Consider the following 18,064-nt stretch of genomic DNA (forward strand, 5'->3'; position numbering starts at 1 on the left):
GGACCATCCTCTGTAAACCCTAGAGATGGTTGTGTGTGAAAATCCCAGTAGATCAGCAGTTTCTGGCACCAACAACCATGCCACGTTCAAAGTTACTTAAATCACCTTTCTTCCCCATTCTGATGCTCGGTTTGAACTTCAGCAGGACGTCTTGACCATGTCTACATGCCTAAATGCATTGAGCTGCTGCCAAATGATTGGCTGATTAGCCATTTGCACTAACAAGCAGTTGAACATGTGTACCTAATAAAGTGGCCGTTGAGTACTTGGTAAAAAAAGCAAAACAAATCACAGTGGTGCATGAGACAAGTGGCTTAACAAGTATAGAGAGTGAATGTGGATAGTAAACTGTGTGATACTGTACATGTATGTAGCACATGTGTATGTAAAGTTTGCATGTATTTGCATGTGTGGGCAGAGAAGGGTTGTCCTTTACCTTTCCCTCATCCATGGGGTTGTCGCTTATGTGGACAACTGGTCCAGGGTGAGCCTTGGAGGACCTTTGAGAGAGACAAACAGAGAGACATATCAGGAGTGGTCTTCGCTTTAAAGGGACAGTTCAACCCAAAATAAAAAATACATGTTTCCTCTTATCTGTTGGGGTATTTATCTGTTTAGATTGTTTTGGTGTGAGTTGCCAAGTGTTAGAGATAGCCATAGAGATGTCGGCCATCTCTTGAATATAATGAAAGTGGATGTCCCTCAACAGCAATGTCTCTTTCCAAAAATCACAACCTGGTTACTCAAGATAAACCACAGACCTTGTTGTGAGCAGTTTCATGTAGGAACTATTTTCCTTCTGCCAAACTACACCCACCAATTAAATCACCACGCAGAAGGATGTGTGCATCTACTCATGGACGAGAGGCTCTTGCTCGTAGCGGCATGAGATGTAAACATTAGAACATTATTGGCGTCCACCTCTATGAGCTGTTATGTTAGCTAGCTCAGTGGTGCTACGTGAGCTAGCATTAACTGTAATTGGACTGCACTTGGATACTGCTTTTCTAGTCTTCCGACCACTCAAAGTGCTTTCCCACTACATGTTACATTCACCCATTCACACACTGGTGGCCAAGGCTGCCGTGCAAGGTGCCACCTGCTACTAGCCGGGGATCAAACCGCCAATCCTCCAATTGGTGGTCTACCTCTGATCCACAGCTCTGCCTGCGTACTGCTAATGACTATTAATTGGAAAATTATTGTCCATGAGTAGATGCACGCTTCCTTCTGCGGTGATACAGTTGGTGGGTGTAATTCAGTAGAAAGAAAATAGTTCCTACATGAACTGCTCACAACAGGGTCTGTGGATTATCTTGAGTAACTAGGTCATCTAGATCCATTTTATTCAAGATGAGGTAGGTCAATATCTCCAACACCCGGCAACTCACACCAAAACAATCTAGATGATGAATAGCCCTACAGGTGAGAGGAAAAAAGACATATTATTGATTTTGAGGGTGAACTGTCCCTTTAAGTTGTAATGCAGCACTCACACATCTAAACCAGGCAATAAAGCATATAGTTCACCCCCATCTCAGAGTGATGTATGGAGAGGGTTAAGGTGGAAAGCAAGTGTCTTTGAACCTGCGGAAAAAGTCCGCCGAGGAGGACAGAGCTGCCAATCACTCCGAGGCTCTAAAAGGCTGTTCAAAGACATAAGCTCACTTAAGGTTGTGATGGATGGCTCTGTCAGGCCAGGCAGTCCCCAATGGCTATATGTGTGTGCATGCGTGCGTTGGTGTGTGTGTGTGACCATTTGCATGTCAGTGGAGACAGCACAAAATGCTGCGCTGCCCCCCCCGCCCCCCCTCCTGTCTGTGCTTTACCCTCCAGACAGCCTTATGTCAAATCTCCTCGCTCTGCGTGCCACGTGGCTGCAGAATTTACCTAACCTCCCCTGCCTTTAAGAGATGATGTGGGTGCTGCGGAGCGCCAGGGAAGGTCACAGCTGAAAAAGAGTGACTGTGAGGTGCCTGAAACATAACCCCAATACCAGGGAGCAAGGGCAGGGATGCCTGACAAGGGGAGGAGAAGCAAGGAGCTGCAACCAAATGTAAGTAATGCAGAGGGAGGGCAGGAGTTTTATATTCATCCGTGAGTCTGACAGTGAAGGACGAGACATGCTGGTGATAATATAAAGCAGGGCTGCACGCAATATTGTTTCAGTATCAACATTGCAATGTGCAAATGCACCATAGTTGCATCGCAGAGCGTGCAATGTCAAGGAAAACACAGTTCTCATTTCCCACGACTAATGTAACCAGCCAAGCCTTTTCCTTATATATTACACATATTACACTGTCCAGCTGGCTTAGGAGCATGACCTATATATATCTGACTGCTTCCCAGTGGAAAATAATTTGGATGTCTGCTTTGAGAGCTTCTAAATACATGAGATTTAGGATTATATGATATGAGATTCTGTGCAGAGCATATATTACTCTTGTGAGATTATCCAAGATGGATGACAAACATCAAGACGTATGCTGGCATAATTCTTTATCCCATTTGCTCTGGGACCATCCAGTTGGTAAAACACTCTGGTTAGAAGTGATATCTCTTATGTCAGAGTTTTTCAATGTCAATTTCCCAGTGTGCCCCAAAGTCTGCTTGCTGGGCCTGAAATAGGACAATAATGTTGGAAGCACTTTCGAGCGCCTATGGACACTGCACTGTCTGTTTTTAAAAAAATGTAATGTCACTAGTGAGAGAAAAAAAAAACACTTGCTGTGGCCTTTTTATTGTTGCCTGGCAACCACAGACTCTCCTCCTTATTCTAACCTTGTGGAATCAATGTACTATTCATTTATTACACAGTATTAAGTATCTAGTTGCTAAAATGTTGAGGCAGAGGGTACTTGCTATAGCTCTGGTTGAGGGTGAGAGGCTGTCAGTAAATAGTTCGTCAGGCACAGGGAAACAGAGATCTGTGTGGGTACATGAGACCCTAAAAAAGAGATCATGGGAAGTACCACCAGTTGGTCCAGGAGCTTCGCCTCCATGATGGACATTTCCAGACATATTTTAGGATGACTCAGGGGCAGTTTGACAACCTGCTGTCTATCGTCGGGCCATATAGCTCTGGGTATCCAGCAACCGCTACCACCAGTTTCTCCTCCATTGTTTACCAACTGTGATTATGATTGTTGTCATGACCACCACAGAAGGCCCACCTGTCAAATCATCCGATTGGGCAATGGCGAAAAAGAGGACGAAGTCAAAGTTTTTTCAACTTGAGGAGTCCAGACTGCTCCGGCAAAAACTCAAGGCCCCTAGAGCGCAGAAACGCAAGGCAGGTCGCAACACAAAAACCACAAGCAAAAAGCTTCATTCTCATTTAAAACAATTACAAAAAGGTGCTTCCACTTGCTAAAACACTTTCTGTCTTCAGAGAGTCTTCTGTCAGGTCCGTTTGATGAGTTAATGTCTTGTTTTGTCAGCCTTATTTTTCAGTAGAGTTAGGTGTTGTTGACATCTTTTAAGGGCCCAATAACTCAGATTCTGTTATCTTTAGCCATTTGCTTTGTAAAATTTATTTTTGGGGAAAATAAACCCACCTTTTTTGCCATTAAACGTATGTTTTTTGTGCTTTGGCTACTCGGTCCATGACATCATTATTTTTAATACTGCAGGGAGAAAAAATCACATCATTTTTACCCCAAAATCGTGCCAAAAAAAGTCCAAATATAAAGTATAAAAACTGTCCAATCAGAAAACATGTTTTGGATTGAAATCTATAAACAGAGGATTAATGTAAACTCCTTTTCTGAAGTTTAGCCCTGGATATCTGCACCACTGTGAGTAAAGCAAAGGGCCGAAGAAGGGAAGCATCCACAGCAACGTGTGTGTGTGTGTGTGTATTAGAAGGTAGCAGTTTGTGGGCAGGCAGTCAGTCAGTTGTCTCTATATTTAGCCTGTTTGTGCCGGAGCCTTATTACCTAAGCTCTGCTGCAGCTGGAGCTGTTGATTTATCTAATCCCCCTCCGCTGCCCGTCTCTCAGCTAACAGTCGTCCACAGCGCCACGCACATGCACGCACACACACACCCATTTGCATGTCGGCGCAATTAAGTCACATCTTGACATCCTCCCCATTTGTAAAACCCACATCCGTAACAAACAATTACCCCCTCACTGCATTACAAGAAATGCAACTCGCATAAAAGCTTCGCCCGCCCGTCCCACGTGGTTTATTTCCTCTTGTTTGAGGATTTTATACGCAATGTTCTCCGTCTGCCTCCCGTGAGACTCCGTAACAAATCTGTTTCGTTAATAAAAAAACAAAACAAAAACAAACAAACCTGTTGTTATACAGTAAATAAATCTGACTCGAACACATTCACAAAGTCCACAAATACATGTTCAGGTTTGGAGATGAAGGAATCACCATGGCAACAGAGGCAGGATGGGCAGAGCGCAGACAGGCTCCCAAAAATCATCCATACTCTGCCACAAACACACAAACCCACCCACACACACACACACACACACACACACACACACACAAACGACGGCTGCCTAACTACTTCAGCACGCTCCTGTAAGCACACATTTCTGCCTGCGTACTGCTAATGACTCTGCGTTTTGCATACAGAGTAAAAAAAGGTCTTTGGGGACGAGAACATTCGGATATGTGTGTGTGTATCGTGAACGAATGTGTGTATCTGATAGCGACAGGCGCTGTAGTGTGCATGCATGCTGCTGTGTTTGTTTCTATGCATACCTGCGTGCCATCTCATATACTGGAGCTTCATTCACATTCTTGACTTCAGCAAATCATTCAAGGTCTTTTATGTCTCACACACACACACAGACACACACACGAGCACTAGAGTTAAACTAAATGCCTCATGGCAAATCTAACACTTACATCATAAATCCCTGAAAACGTTCACCTCGTGGCACCCTCAGTTCAAAAAAGTAATCTGATATAAACCTTTATTGCACCAAATCCTTCTTTGTATATCAAATATTCATCCCACTCAATGATGCCTTCAGTGCATTAAAGAAAATGGACCATTACGTATGTGTTGCGCACACACACAAAAATGACTGCACACACACACACAAATACACACACGCACCATGGAGCAAATGTCTGTGGGTGTGTAGATGACGCAGGGGGGATGTTTAAGCAATAGGAAGCCTGACTGAATTTGAAAACATCTCTTCAGCGCAGACACACCCACACGCTTCCACACACACACACACAACTGATTTCTGATATTCTGCCTGCTGGAGTGAAAGCGCAGGTATTCATTCAGCGTGCCCACTCGAGGGCTTATCTACATACACAGACACACATGTGCGCTGACTCACACATGCACACTGAAGTCCTGAACATCTGGTGTCACCACGGGTGACACTCTGTGAGGCAGCAGAGGCGCAGCCACCATGACAGTGTCTCCGCGGCAACGTGGCTCAAACAGCCCGTTTGCAGCACGCCCATACCGTATGTGGCCTCATGTCACCTTGGTAGCCTGAGTGTGTGTGTGTGGTAGCGCATAGTAGACCTCATATTTGAGGCTGATATCTCATCATTACATGTGATTCTCTGTGTAATCACACATGATTGTTATGTATGGCTATTCCAGCATATAAAACACGCTCCAGATGAGAGTGCTGGCCCAGCTGCACTGATCCTCTCGACCTCTATGAGCACATGCAGAGGTTTTCAGTACGTGACTGAACGACACTTTACACAGTAGCTCTTTGTATTAGATCCTGTCTTGCTGTTGACTTACAGTGCCTTCGTTGGCTCGGTCGTGCTTCCTGGTAAAAAGCTTACGACAGCAAAAGTAACAGACACAACCGTTAAGTGATGTGCTGCAGTTAAAGCAATAGATAACTTGGGAAACATGCTTATTTACTGAACTGTCAGTCTGATATAAAGCTACAGCTAGCAGCCGATTAGCTTAGCTGAGCATTAAAGTCCCTGAGAAAACGGCACTGAGAGCGTTTTTCTAGGGAAAACAGAATATTTGTGTGGCGTACAGTTAAAGCAGAGGTTTAAATCACACCCTTCGCATTTGACTGGACAGCGTGACCTCTCTCAGTGACAGCTTACCGGCTCCGAACCGTAGTTGGGAGCACGCTGGCTTATTAACATTAAATTAGCTTGGCTTGTTATTAGCTGGTAACTAGCATATAGCGGTGCGGACCACTCTGCAGAAGAAAAGGATGGCGAGGAGTTCGGGTGCCGTTCATCAAGAAACCAAAGCCTTCTCACGAGGTTCGACAGCAGCCCTGAGCTCATCTAGACACTTAATTCTGCTGACTATCATCACTATGTCTTGCCTGCCATCTTCACCATGACACCCAGAGAGAGCTGCTTCCATCCATGCACACCATGGAATACATGTCACGATCCCAAGACTGTATTGTAAGTGAGTGATAAGTGGTGTCGTAGGCCACCTCCTCTCTTTAACGAAGGTTATTCTAGTTTGAGAAGAAGCCATCTACGTCAAAATGGAACGACCTTCGTTTAACAGAGGACGTGGCCTAAAATTGGGAAAATGTATTTTTTTATTTCGTAGGAACTTTAAGGGGCGAAGAGCTAGACTGGCTCTGTCAAAACACTTCCATTATCCTAGAGTTTAATCACACAAAGCACTGTAAAACCACACGATGTTGCAGGATTAAACAAACAGGGAAAAAATATGATATAGAGGTGTTGGCAGGCTGTTTTCTCAAGCTTTGGATACCTCCCACTGTTTCCCCTGCTGGTACTGCAGGTTCATATTTAACAGACAGACATGAGAGTGGCATTGATCCTCTGATTTAGTTTCGTAAACTGTTGTACTAGTCTAGCCATTTATCAATATAGTTTTGTATTTCACAGCATGAAATAGCAACAGACTGACCCTAAGCCTTATATCAAAACCTCACAGTAAGCAACTACAAATCTGCACCAAACAAAAAGATTTAAATCAGCAAACTGATTTTTATTTTCCACCTCTAAGTACATGGGGTGTTGGAAGACTGTGTCCCCCAGAAAAGGTCACTGTGGCAGGCCTACACCTGCAGCCATGTGTCCTGGTGCCACTGTAAATGGCTCTGAAGACACTGGAGGCGATGACGCTCCCCTCGTAGTGCGCCGCTGTACCAGCTGAGGACCTCACATACGCATAAAAACACAGAATGCGGGGAACATACATACGTAGAAGCATGAAAAATTCAAACAAGTAATTACGGTGGCTTCAGGGTCCTGAGTGGGAGAGTAGGAGAAAATGAAAGAGGACAGAAGAGGCCTCGGGACGACGTGTTCACGTGAACTATGTGTCACAGTAAGCTGTTAACATTTTACCACTACTGTCCCACTTCTCCCAAGCTCCCTGCACCCAGTGACCATCTAGCTGCATCAAATCACACACACAGACGCTGCTGGGGACTAATATATAAACATCCCTGCATATACAGTGCATACATAAACTCATGCATCATGTGAACAAACATGAATCCACGTGTGGCCTGAGGGTAATGTCCTCAATGCCTGTAGCAGTGACTGAACTATAGCGCCAGGCAGTTGGTTCTGTACTGTAGGAGATGTGTTTGTCTAATAGTCTGTCCAGTACAGTAACTTGGGAACAGAGGTGTGAGTCATACAAACACACAGAGCACTGGGCCAGGCGAGGCCTGGGGCCACTGGCACAGCTACAGCAGCTTGTCTCCAAATAGCAGGGCCCAAGGGACCATGACCCCGGTACACACCGTATCCCAGCCTCATTACAGCAATCACAACAGAACAGAGGTGTAGCGGGCAGGGCTTAACAGTAAATCTTCAATAATGCTTTCAATAACACTTTATGTATTAGAGTCAGGTCATGACAGAGACAACAACACTAATTTTCTGACTACTACAATAGTGCTTAACTAATGACAATGAAATATGACCTAGCTTGAAATTCAGGTCCACAAGGCAAACACGCTCTCAGTCCTGACTCATCAAATGGTCAGTAGCCCTACATGTCAAACTATGATGCTCTGGGTGCCCCTCCAGATTGAGTGTTGGACGCTCAGGGACATTGTGTCAAACGAAACTTCCATTTTCACAGTTAAATGTACAGTTTCTGTTTGGTAAATACATGATCTCTCTCAAAATAAACTTACAATGTAGGTTCTGCTTAAAATAAGTATGTTTGTTAATGTAATGTAACGTCATGTGGCATACGTCATGTGACATACATAACTAGCATAGTATGCTGCATGCTCCGGCACACTACATTGTTAATAAAATAACTCCACTGCCTTTTGGTTTCACAGATAAAAAAGAACAGCAGTCTCCTAGATGAAAATCTGGAGTGTGTTTGACCCTTCCACCTCCCCTCCTGCCTGCTCTACGCAGACTTTCTCGCTCTTTATACCACAGCAGTTGCTCGGAGCATTAAAAACCGGTCTGCCCGAAAGATGGAGAGTCACACATGGAGCAACATTTCATCCACCACATATCCAGCCTCAAGCTTCATCGCTTCTTTGTAGCTGCAGCTGTCCACGATTAAAATCCAGTTTTGGTTGTTTAGCCAGTGCAGGGCTACAGGTGACCTGCACAGCTCACCTGTGGTGAGGTGTATTTCCTGGAGCTTCACGGTGTTGTGTTGTCGGTCGTAGTAGCCGAGGTGTTTCAGACTGGAGGTTTGAGGACGTGTTTTTCGCAGTGGGAAAAGTTTTATTCCGACTACCTGCAGCAACCGCTAAGGTGAGCGTTTCGTACTAGCTTGCTGCCTCATGATACTAGTGATTACTAAAATGAGTCAGTTGATGTGACTGTTGTATTTCAAGTCAGTAGTGATGTGATGACAAAAGTAACGTTGTAACAAGTTGTTTGGTTTTGGTTAATATTATTTCCAGAAATTCATTAGTAATTAGTTACACTACTCATTACTGGAAAAAGTAATTTTATTACTGTAATGCGTTACTGCCCAACACTTGATAAGTGAAGCCATGTTGACGAGGCCAACAACATTTCATTTAGTCCATAAAATGTCTTGACATTGTAGGTTTGCCAACACAGGTTTCCCAGAGCTGAGCTGGCGTAATCAAAATGATTATTTTGTCCAACGCTCAGTTTCAAACCTAAAGATAATTTTATCATTTATGATGATATAAAACAGTAAATCCTTTAATTTGAAAAACTGCAACCAGCAGCGGTTTGTCATTCCTGCTTTATAAATTATTTAAATAATTAATCAATAATAACCATTTTTTGTTGATGTTTTTTCTGTCCTTCAACTAATCGTTACTGCACTTATTCAGGTTCATTTCAGTTTCAAGTTGTGATTGCAACAATTAAGGCAAATTCAGCCAGTCCCTGTGAATTCTGCACGACCTTGCAATTTTGTCCAGTAACTGCAACTTTAGCGCAAATTCGACTGTTTAAAACAAGTCACATCTCATGTAATTGTAGAGCAGCGTGCAGCATAATGATTCGCTCAGACTCTGTCTGTCTGATAATCATGTGACCACTGCTGCAGGACCAGAGCTCTGCACCTGGGACAAAGTCACACACACATTGACAGGGCTAACTGTCACCGGTCACTGTTAGCATCACTTGGCTAATGTTACCCAACGGTCATTAACAGGTCTAACGACAGAGTCAGGCCATTTCAGTGTGAGATTAACAGCTCCGTGCGGGATGTTAACCGCTGCTGCAGGGATTCTGCCCAAGCAGAAAAATATGACGAGTAATGATGAGATCACGTTGTGCTGTGTTGGTTACAGGGCACAGGGAGCAGGAGGAAAGACTCTTTCGGGGACTGTCCTTCAGTGCTGCATCAAACAGCATTAACAGCTGATTGTCGCTATCAGCTGTTGCTGCCCCCTACCCTCCACTCACCTTACCATTAAAAATAGATTCTAATACTGTGGGAAACTCTGAATGCCCAAAACAATAAGCTCGGAATCTGAGAAAGTATCATAAATATTTTAATTTCAAAAAAGCATGCCTACAAATATACAAACATTCATCGCAATTTTTTAGAAAAGCTGTGATCCAGGTATTTCAGCCCGCAACAATCACAAATACAGCCTGCCAAATCCAGGGGGCACCTCTTATTTAGATACGTGCTTCTCCTAATGACAGCGTGAGACGAGAACAATGGGAGAGGCACAGAGGCTTTTGTATCTGGAATGCAACCCTACCAACCCCACAGCTGGCAGAGAGGCAGAGGGAGCGAGAACAAGAGAACCACCTCACACCTCTCTGATCTGCATCAAAGCTAACCACAGACATACACTCACACGCTCCAACAGATATGCAAACTGAGAGCATCTGTAACAAATCCGAGAATCGATTCCTGGCACTGCCGTCGTCTTCAAGAAATAGTATCCCACAGAATGGCTGCGTGAGTGATTGAGGTCTGAACCAAAAGATATGGAAAGCTCATTTCCTCCAGCTAATTGTGCCGGGCTATAGTTTGGATGAAAACAACAACATGATGAAGAAAATGTTGTGGCTTAACAAAGCAGAGTGTTACATTAAACTGGATGATGTATGTTGATGAGTGCAATTAATCATTGAGTGGGTTGAGGAAATGGAGGTGATGTGGAGATGAATACAGCTGTGAGATAACAGGAAAGAGCAGGAGCGTGAGATATGTAAGTCCTGCAGGTCGATATGGTTCAAGAATCTTGCAAACTAAAATATGTCACTTGTGATTTTTAAGTAAATGTCATTGTATTATTGCAGATATGAAAGGCAATTTAGGATTTAATAGGGCTGCAACTCAGAATGAATCAGAATCAGTGTTTCCCGAAGCCCAAGACAACGTCCTCAAATGTCTTGTTTTGTCTACAAACCAAAGATATTTAGTTTACTGTCATAGAGGAGGAGAGAAACCAGAAAATATTCACATTTAAGGACGTATTCACAATGGTGCTATATGGTCCGCTTTAAACAAACCCTGGTCTGCTTCCATGGATAGTTCGGTTCGTTTGGAGTGGAGCTCATTGGTCCGCACCAGAGCTCATTCGAATTCTGGTGTGGACCAAACGAGCGAACCCTGGTCCCCTTGAAAACTGGGGGTCTCTGTTCACTTGCAAGTGAACCCTGGTGCGGTTTGCTTACAGTGGGAAATGCAAACGGACTATCCAGCAAACCAAAGAGAGGAAGTGAACCAAAGAGAGGAATTGACATACAGCGCAGTGCATTTTGGTGTTTTTGTGGTGACCAAGACAGCTGAAGGGGATGGATTTCCGTTTTTGGTCCTGGCCAATCAATGAGCAGGGTTTTCTTCCTCTTCATGCTTTTTTTCTTCCTGGTCAGTGGTCGTTTCGGACAGTGCCGCCCCCAAATAAGCGAACCAAACCAAATTGAGGTGTGAAATTTTCCAGCATTCCCCGCCAAATTGAACCGAGTCCCCTGGACTATCCTGGTGTGAATGCGCCCTAAGACGCTAGAATCAGAGAACTTAAACTTTTTTATCCTGAAAATAACTCAAACTGATTTATAGAAGATCAAATTAGTTGGCAATTAATCTAATCGTTGACAACTAATCATTTTGTTTTGGTCAAAAGTCTAGCTGCTGAATTTTGAACGATTTGGAGCTGATGTATACATTGATTGTTTAAGCAGGTGAACAAGGCATTACAGTAATCAAGGTGGGAGGATATAAGAGCATGTATGATTTTCTCTGTGGTATTGAAGGACAGAAGTGACCTACATTTTGAGATATTCCTCAGCGGGTAAAAACAAGACTGGGCTGGACTACAACAACCAGAATGCACTGTGCCTGAACAATTAACTGCTGCTGATGCAAACTTTTCGGTTTGACACAATGGTGGCATTACAGTTTAACAGTGAGCCAAAACACGTTTCTGAAAACATTTGAGGTGAAAAACAGAATGCAGTGACAGAACTTTGGTTCATTGTTTAATCACAGTTTTTTCGGCCTCTGTTTTGGCTGTGAAGGAAACAGTATGGCGCCAACTTCCTGTTCACAAACTCTCGCTATTACGGATAAACAGTGCACTAAAATATGTTTCTGAAAACATTTTAGGCAAGAAATAGGCAGTGCAGTAACATAATCTTAACTTAAATACGATCAGCACTGCCTAGGAGGACGAGGAGGACATGTAGGCACTTGTTAGCACTACATGAATGCAGTCCTTTATTTCAAGAACTGCGTGATGGTGGAATTTTTATTCACTTTCTGCACTTGCAGCAGGTATTCTTATAAACTCAAGGTGAGTTTTTTCTTTTTTCAATCAAGCGACTATTTCTAACATTCAAGAGATGTATTAACTTTCACTTTCCAGCGTAATAAGTCTTTCATGACCACAGGGACAGCTCTGGAATAGAGGTGATGTGTTAAAATAATGTGTGGACGGCCAGGGGAAAAAAAGCTTTGACATCTCGGTGAAACAAGGTGAAGGGGAGTGAAAGGTACTGTAAAGGTGACGGGAAAAATGAGACCAGAGTTAAGCAAAGAAAGTGGAAGTTATTGCTTGTCCTTTAGTCAAGAAGAACTCCTGTATCTACCTCTCCGTCTTATCATCCACATCTGCCCTCTATCGCATCATTATCACTCCCTACCTTCCTCTCCTGCCCTTTTTTCCTTTAATTGGAAACCTTTTCCTGCCACCTCTCTATCCTCACTTATCTGCACCACTCGTCTTCCGCTACGCCCTCTGTTACCTGCATTTATCCCTCTGCCACCACTCCGTTCCTCTCCTCCATCACTCTCCCTCTTCTGCATGTCCTTTTCCCCAGGCGAAAGCCCTGTCTCATCCATTCCGCTCCTGTCTCCTCTCTGTCATACACTCACCCTCCTCCTCCTCTTCGCCTCTCTCCCACCACTCACTCTCGCCTTTTCTTCCCTGCAGCCCTGTCGACGAGACGAGACGTCTGTGTGTACCATACACTGATCTCGGCAGACACCTGTTCCACCCCCCTCCCTCCTTCCTCCTCTTTCCCCTCTCTACCCGCACACACACACATGCACAGAAGGGGATGAGGGGGAAAGCGTGAAGCAAAACGCTCCAGTGAATAATTTAAGTCTCTACAGCAGGGAACCAAAATGGAGCCTGTCAAACTGACAGATCCATTGAAACAGCAAAGAGACAGGTCGCTCACAACCTGGAGTCCGATACTGCGCCAGGATATGATAGACTGACTAATGATTCGTTCTTATCTCATTACAGTAAAGCTACAATAACCTTTTAAAAGGCAAAATGCTGATTGCACAGCATCCCATACCTCACTTAGATACTGCAAGGTGAGTCGATAGACCCTGAAATCAATGTTGCAGTGCTGGCGATATGAGTTTGATTCCTACAGAGTTCAAATATTGATCAGCGGATCAGTGGATGCCTCCATACGGCACAGAAACCTATAGAGCAGCATGCTAGAATGTGCAGCTTTTGAAGAGGAGAGCAAATGCAAGGAACTCTCAGGGCATTAAGAGTGGGAGGCGGCATCAGAGGGTGACACGTGGGCAGCAACACTCACAGTTCAATGGCTTTGTTCCACATGATGACGTAGCCTGAGAGCATAAAGGACTCCACGTTGACGATGTGGATGTTCCCTCGTTCTGTGCCGATGTACAACCATTTACTCTGGAAGGGCAGGTGGCAGAAAGTTATTCTGTGAAGAGAAGGAGAAGGAGACATGAGTTAAAACAGTAGAAAGGGTAGAACCAGGGAAGACAGACACAGACAGCCGAGAGACGGGAGCTTCACCAAAATCACTCGACGTCACATTATAACAGGAGACGAATTATGCAAAACTTTGAGAGGATTATTTACCACTCCATCAGGTCGGAGCAGATGAGAGTGGCAAACCAAAAGAGATTTTTGAGTCATTCAATCAGCCACCTTCTCTCCAAGACCTACAGGATACATGAGGGCAAAGAGACGCCCATAATTCTCCTGTTTTCATCATCGCTCCCCCATCTCCTCTTTTTCATCCATCCATCAGACTTAAGTTTAATGAGAGGTTAAAAACCCTTCCCTCCTTAACTGCTATCCATTCATCTTCTCATCCCTTTTTCATCATTTTGCTCTTTCATCCATCCTTCAATTCAACCTCAGATCCGTCTGTGGAATAATAATGTACAACCTTGGTAATCCGGCCTGCTAATATCTCAAGGTCATCCAGCTCCTCCAGTGATCCTTTTTGATTTAGCACTGTGGTTTGAGCTACAACTGTGCACTTCAGCGGCCTATATCTACAGGACAACGCCCCTGGCTCATCAGCCAGGACCCACCGCACGAGTAGGAAGAATAATAAAGTTGTATCTATCGTCTTTGTCCATTATTTCAAACAGAAAGGACATACTGGAGTATTTCCTCAGCGTTCGTGACAGATTATTTTATATTTAGCGATGGAATCACTCTGCAACAACAAGTTTAATATCTGAATGCAATATCTGCTGTCAGAGAGGCTTTAAGTGGATACAGCATGTCAAGATGCAAGCATGTCACACTGAGATAAAAAAAAGTATTTTCTGCTTATAATCCAATCAAATGATATCTTGTCAGAGATAAATTAATAAATCTGGCATTAAACTCAAGACCAGGCCTGATAAAGTATTCCAGGAAAGACGAAGATAACCCCCATCTTCATGCTTCATTGACTTTTTCCAAACTACACAAGTATGACAGATTTTGAGCATCTACAGCTGCCTGGATGGAGAGTCTTCTTTATGGAAGTTACTCAGTGTGTCTGCAGAATGTGGAGTTCCCCAAGGGAGCTGTCTAGGCCCACTTTTTTTTATTACATATTTACCAACAATTTACTACCCGTACAAAAAATGCTAAGTTACCAATGTATGCAGATGATACTACGGTATGTGCATTAGCAATAACACCGGCAGATCTGACCGCCATCTTGAACAGTGAGGTAAAATTTATTGGAAAATGGTCTCTTGAAAACCAACTGAGTAGGGGTGCATCAACTGGTAAATTCTGGGCTAATGCCAGTGTTTATAATAACAATTTGGCAATTTGTTGTTGTTGTTGTTGTTGATTTTGTTTTTCTTGTTATTTATTTGATTTTTGTGACAAATAAACAAAGAAGATTTTTTTAATAAAGAACTGTTTTAAAGTCACTGGCTTCACACGCCCTAACACACCAATGAAACAGCCACTGGGAGCAATTTGGGGCTGAGTATCTTGCCCAAGGATACTTTGACTCTCAAATTGTCAATCTTTCGATTAGTGGACGAGCCACTCTACCTCTGAACCACAGCTGCCCTTCATTACACAACCTTTAGATGAACACAAAACCTTTTAAATAACCTTTCACATGAAAAACATTTTTTTTTAAATGCTGCAAAAGTCTTTTCACTATCCGTAATAAATTATAATTCCCTCTATAATTTCTATTTTATATGGATGTTAAAAAACATCAACAAATGTCTCATTCAAACAGCTGTTCTTGCCAAAAACTATATTTTTATAAGATTGCATTTGAACACATCATGAGAACTGTTTTTATTTACCTAAGCCCAGTACTTATTTTTACTGAATGGAGCTTGAACACATCGTAATGTAACTCAATGCAACTTCCTTTAGCAGTTAACTAGCAACATACACATATACTTATTAGGGATGGGTCACGATTTTCGAATTTCGAATAGTCGTTTTATTTTTGAAAAATCGATTTTTTAATGCGACTATTACTATTCGCCGTCTTATTTCTCCCCCTATATTTGACATGCAATTCAGCTCCTAACCGCACGAGGGCAGTCTAGGATTGCTACAGCGGTGTGAGATGGGCTACCAGCTAGTTTGATGCTCTTCTACAAACAGGAGAAACATGCAGAGACAACTACTCCGTGAGGAATGTTCGCAGGCTTTCATAGTCGAGCGCACTTCCGCGTTGTAGTTTCCTGTAAAAATGTCTGTGAAAAATCCCCGCGATGTGAAAAATAAATGCCGAGCAGTCACCGGTGTGCGCGCACAGGGCTTGCAGACGTCCGCTTTGAGTCTGCGCGGACCTCCGTGGAGTCCGTTCCACCGGAGTATGTTCGGGCCTTTAAAGATGAATGGATCTCTGTGCGCGTGGCTCCGGGGGGGCGATTATTCAAAAAATTGACGAATAGTTGCCACGATTTTCGAATAGTGTTTTTGCTTGTGTTGCCCATCCCTAATACTTATACATGCATACATTCATTTATCACATATATTAATGTTATTCTCTAATATATGTCTTATGATTGCCATTGGTATTCAAGTCATGTTTAATGTATGTTTTGAAATGTATTGTTTTATGTTGACTATAATGTTTAACCAATGTTTACACCATTTACAAACATGTTGATTTGTGTGAACTGTAAAGTTTAATGTGTTTTCAAAGTGTAACTTTGTGTTGACCATAATGTTTAATGTATGTGTTTGAAAGTGTTGATTTGTGTTGACTGTAATGTTTAGTATGCTTTTAAAACATGGACCCGACGGAAGATTAGCTGTGCTAGAGGGCACCACTAAAGGGGACCCTAAGAAAATAAAGTAAAAAAATAAACCTAACATAAACATTACAACCCTGTCACCTAGCAAATATTTATGATTTTTCCCGACATAAACATTGTAAATATCAACATAATGAGGTCGCACTTGAACTGTATCTGCAAAACATTTACTATCAACATATTTAATTTGTTTTCAGTGCAATATCTGCTCCGAGCAACAAAAGCATGATTAACGTTTTGATGATTAAAGGTTTTGTGGTTAATCTTAGTGGAAGTCTCTTCTTCCCCTGATTTAACAACATGATTAAGTAGCCTTAAATGAACAAAATGTGGGGTACAGGACTCAAGAGTATAAGAATGTGACACTTCTTGGACTTTAAAAAATGCTTGCAATGCAAGTGATTTGGGCAACAATTATATTTCCTCCTAAGCATATTTGGCAAAGGATGCTAGTGGTATGTGAATGTATTCTATAGGAGTCAGGATTAAACAGAACCACTGCATTATGCTGTAGAGATATACACACACTTAACAACACAGCAAAACATGGATTTGTGTAAACATGTCCTTGCAGTGACTTTGACTCTTCCCTGTGTGTTTTAATGCTCAGAAAACCTCTCTCCTCCTCTCTGAGACACAGTGTTGCTCCAGGGCTGTATTGAGAGAAGCAGCTCCTACTACACACACACACACACACACACACACACACACCTTCCCTCTCTGCCCCACTGCTCTGCTCCAAAACATGAATATATTCATTTTTTGGAGGAGAGGCATCAGGCTACTTGACATAAATCTCATCCACACAGCCCAAAATCTGCACAGAGACTCACAAAACAACACTTAAACACACTAACCTACATTTACATATGGCACGAATATGACCCGGCTTAATCAAATATGAGCATAAAAACAGTTGCACATGCTCATTTCAGTCTCGTCTGACGAGGGAAGCAGACTGAGAGCAGCATCACTTTCTAGCAATCCTTTCTCCTACAAAATATCTGCAAAATACATTTCTGAGGAAACATAATTGCTGTCTAGACTGTGTTTAATTTCAATTTTTTTTTTCAATTTTATTTATAAAGCCCAATATCACAAATCACAATTTGCCTCACAGGGCTTTACAGCATACAACATCCCTCTGTCCTTAGGACCCTCACAGCGGATAAGGAAAAACTCCCCAAAAAAAAACCCTTTAACGGGGGAAAAAGTGATGTTCTTCTTAACCAGAAAGTGTGGCATCTCTGATGATGACTTTGACACAGGGGCTGGAATTCATAATCTGCCACCCAGCCAGTCTAGTAAGTGTAATGCAGGATTTATACTTCTGCGTCGAATCGACTACACCATACCCTATGCAGTAGCCTGATGTGCACCCCACCAGAAATGTACCTACATGTCACAGCGACGCAGACTGACAGACTGAAACCATTTCCCTCAGTGCCTGTGGATATTCTCATTCATCCAAGTCATAGTCATCTCAAGGCAATTGAATTGAATGCAACTGGACTTGGTTTTGTCTTAGAAGACGTTTCACCTCTTATCCAAGAGGCTTCTTCAGTTCATGCTTGTCTGACTAGGCAGGAACTAGTCTGACAAACTGGTGTGGAAACACCCAGGTATTTAACCTCTGGGGAGGTCTTCACAAGGCCA

General features: G+C 43.0%; 1 protein-coding gene across 3 annotated transcripts in view; it reads right to left on the reverse strand.

Annotated features, from left to right (window-relative positions):
* The window catches only part of stxbp5a (syntaxin binding protein 5a (tomosyn)), a 159,793-nt gene that overhangs the window by 67,521 nt on the left and 74,208 nt on the right, over nt 1–18,064 (reverse strand). For all 3 annotated transcript variants that reach the window (XM_050058767.1, XM_050058769.1, XM_050058770.1), the window contains 2 exons: nt 13,447–13,581; nt 437–500 (listed from right to left, as the gene is read on the reverse strand). In XM_050058767.1, coding sequence (XP_049914724.1) covers nt 437–500; nt 13,447–13,581 — 199 coding nt within the window. The remainder of the gene's footprint in view (nt 1–436; nt 501–13,446; nt 13,582–18,064) is intronic.

This window comes from Epinephelus moara, chromosome 12 (genome assembly GCF_006386435.1).
Source record: "Epinephelus moara isolate mb chromosome 12, YSFRI_EMoa_1.0, whole genome shotgun sequence".
Classification (NCBI taxonomy): Eukaryota; Metazoa; Chordata; class Actinopteri; order Perciformes; family Serranidae; genus Epinephelus; species Epinephelus moara.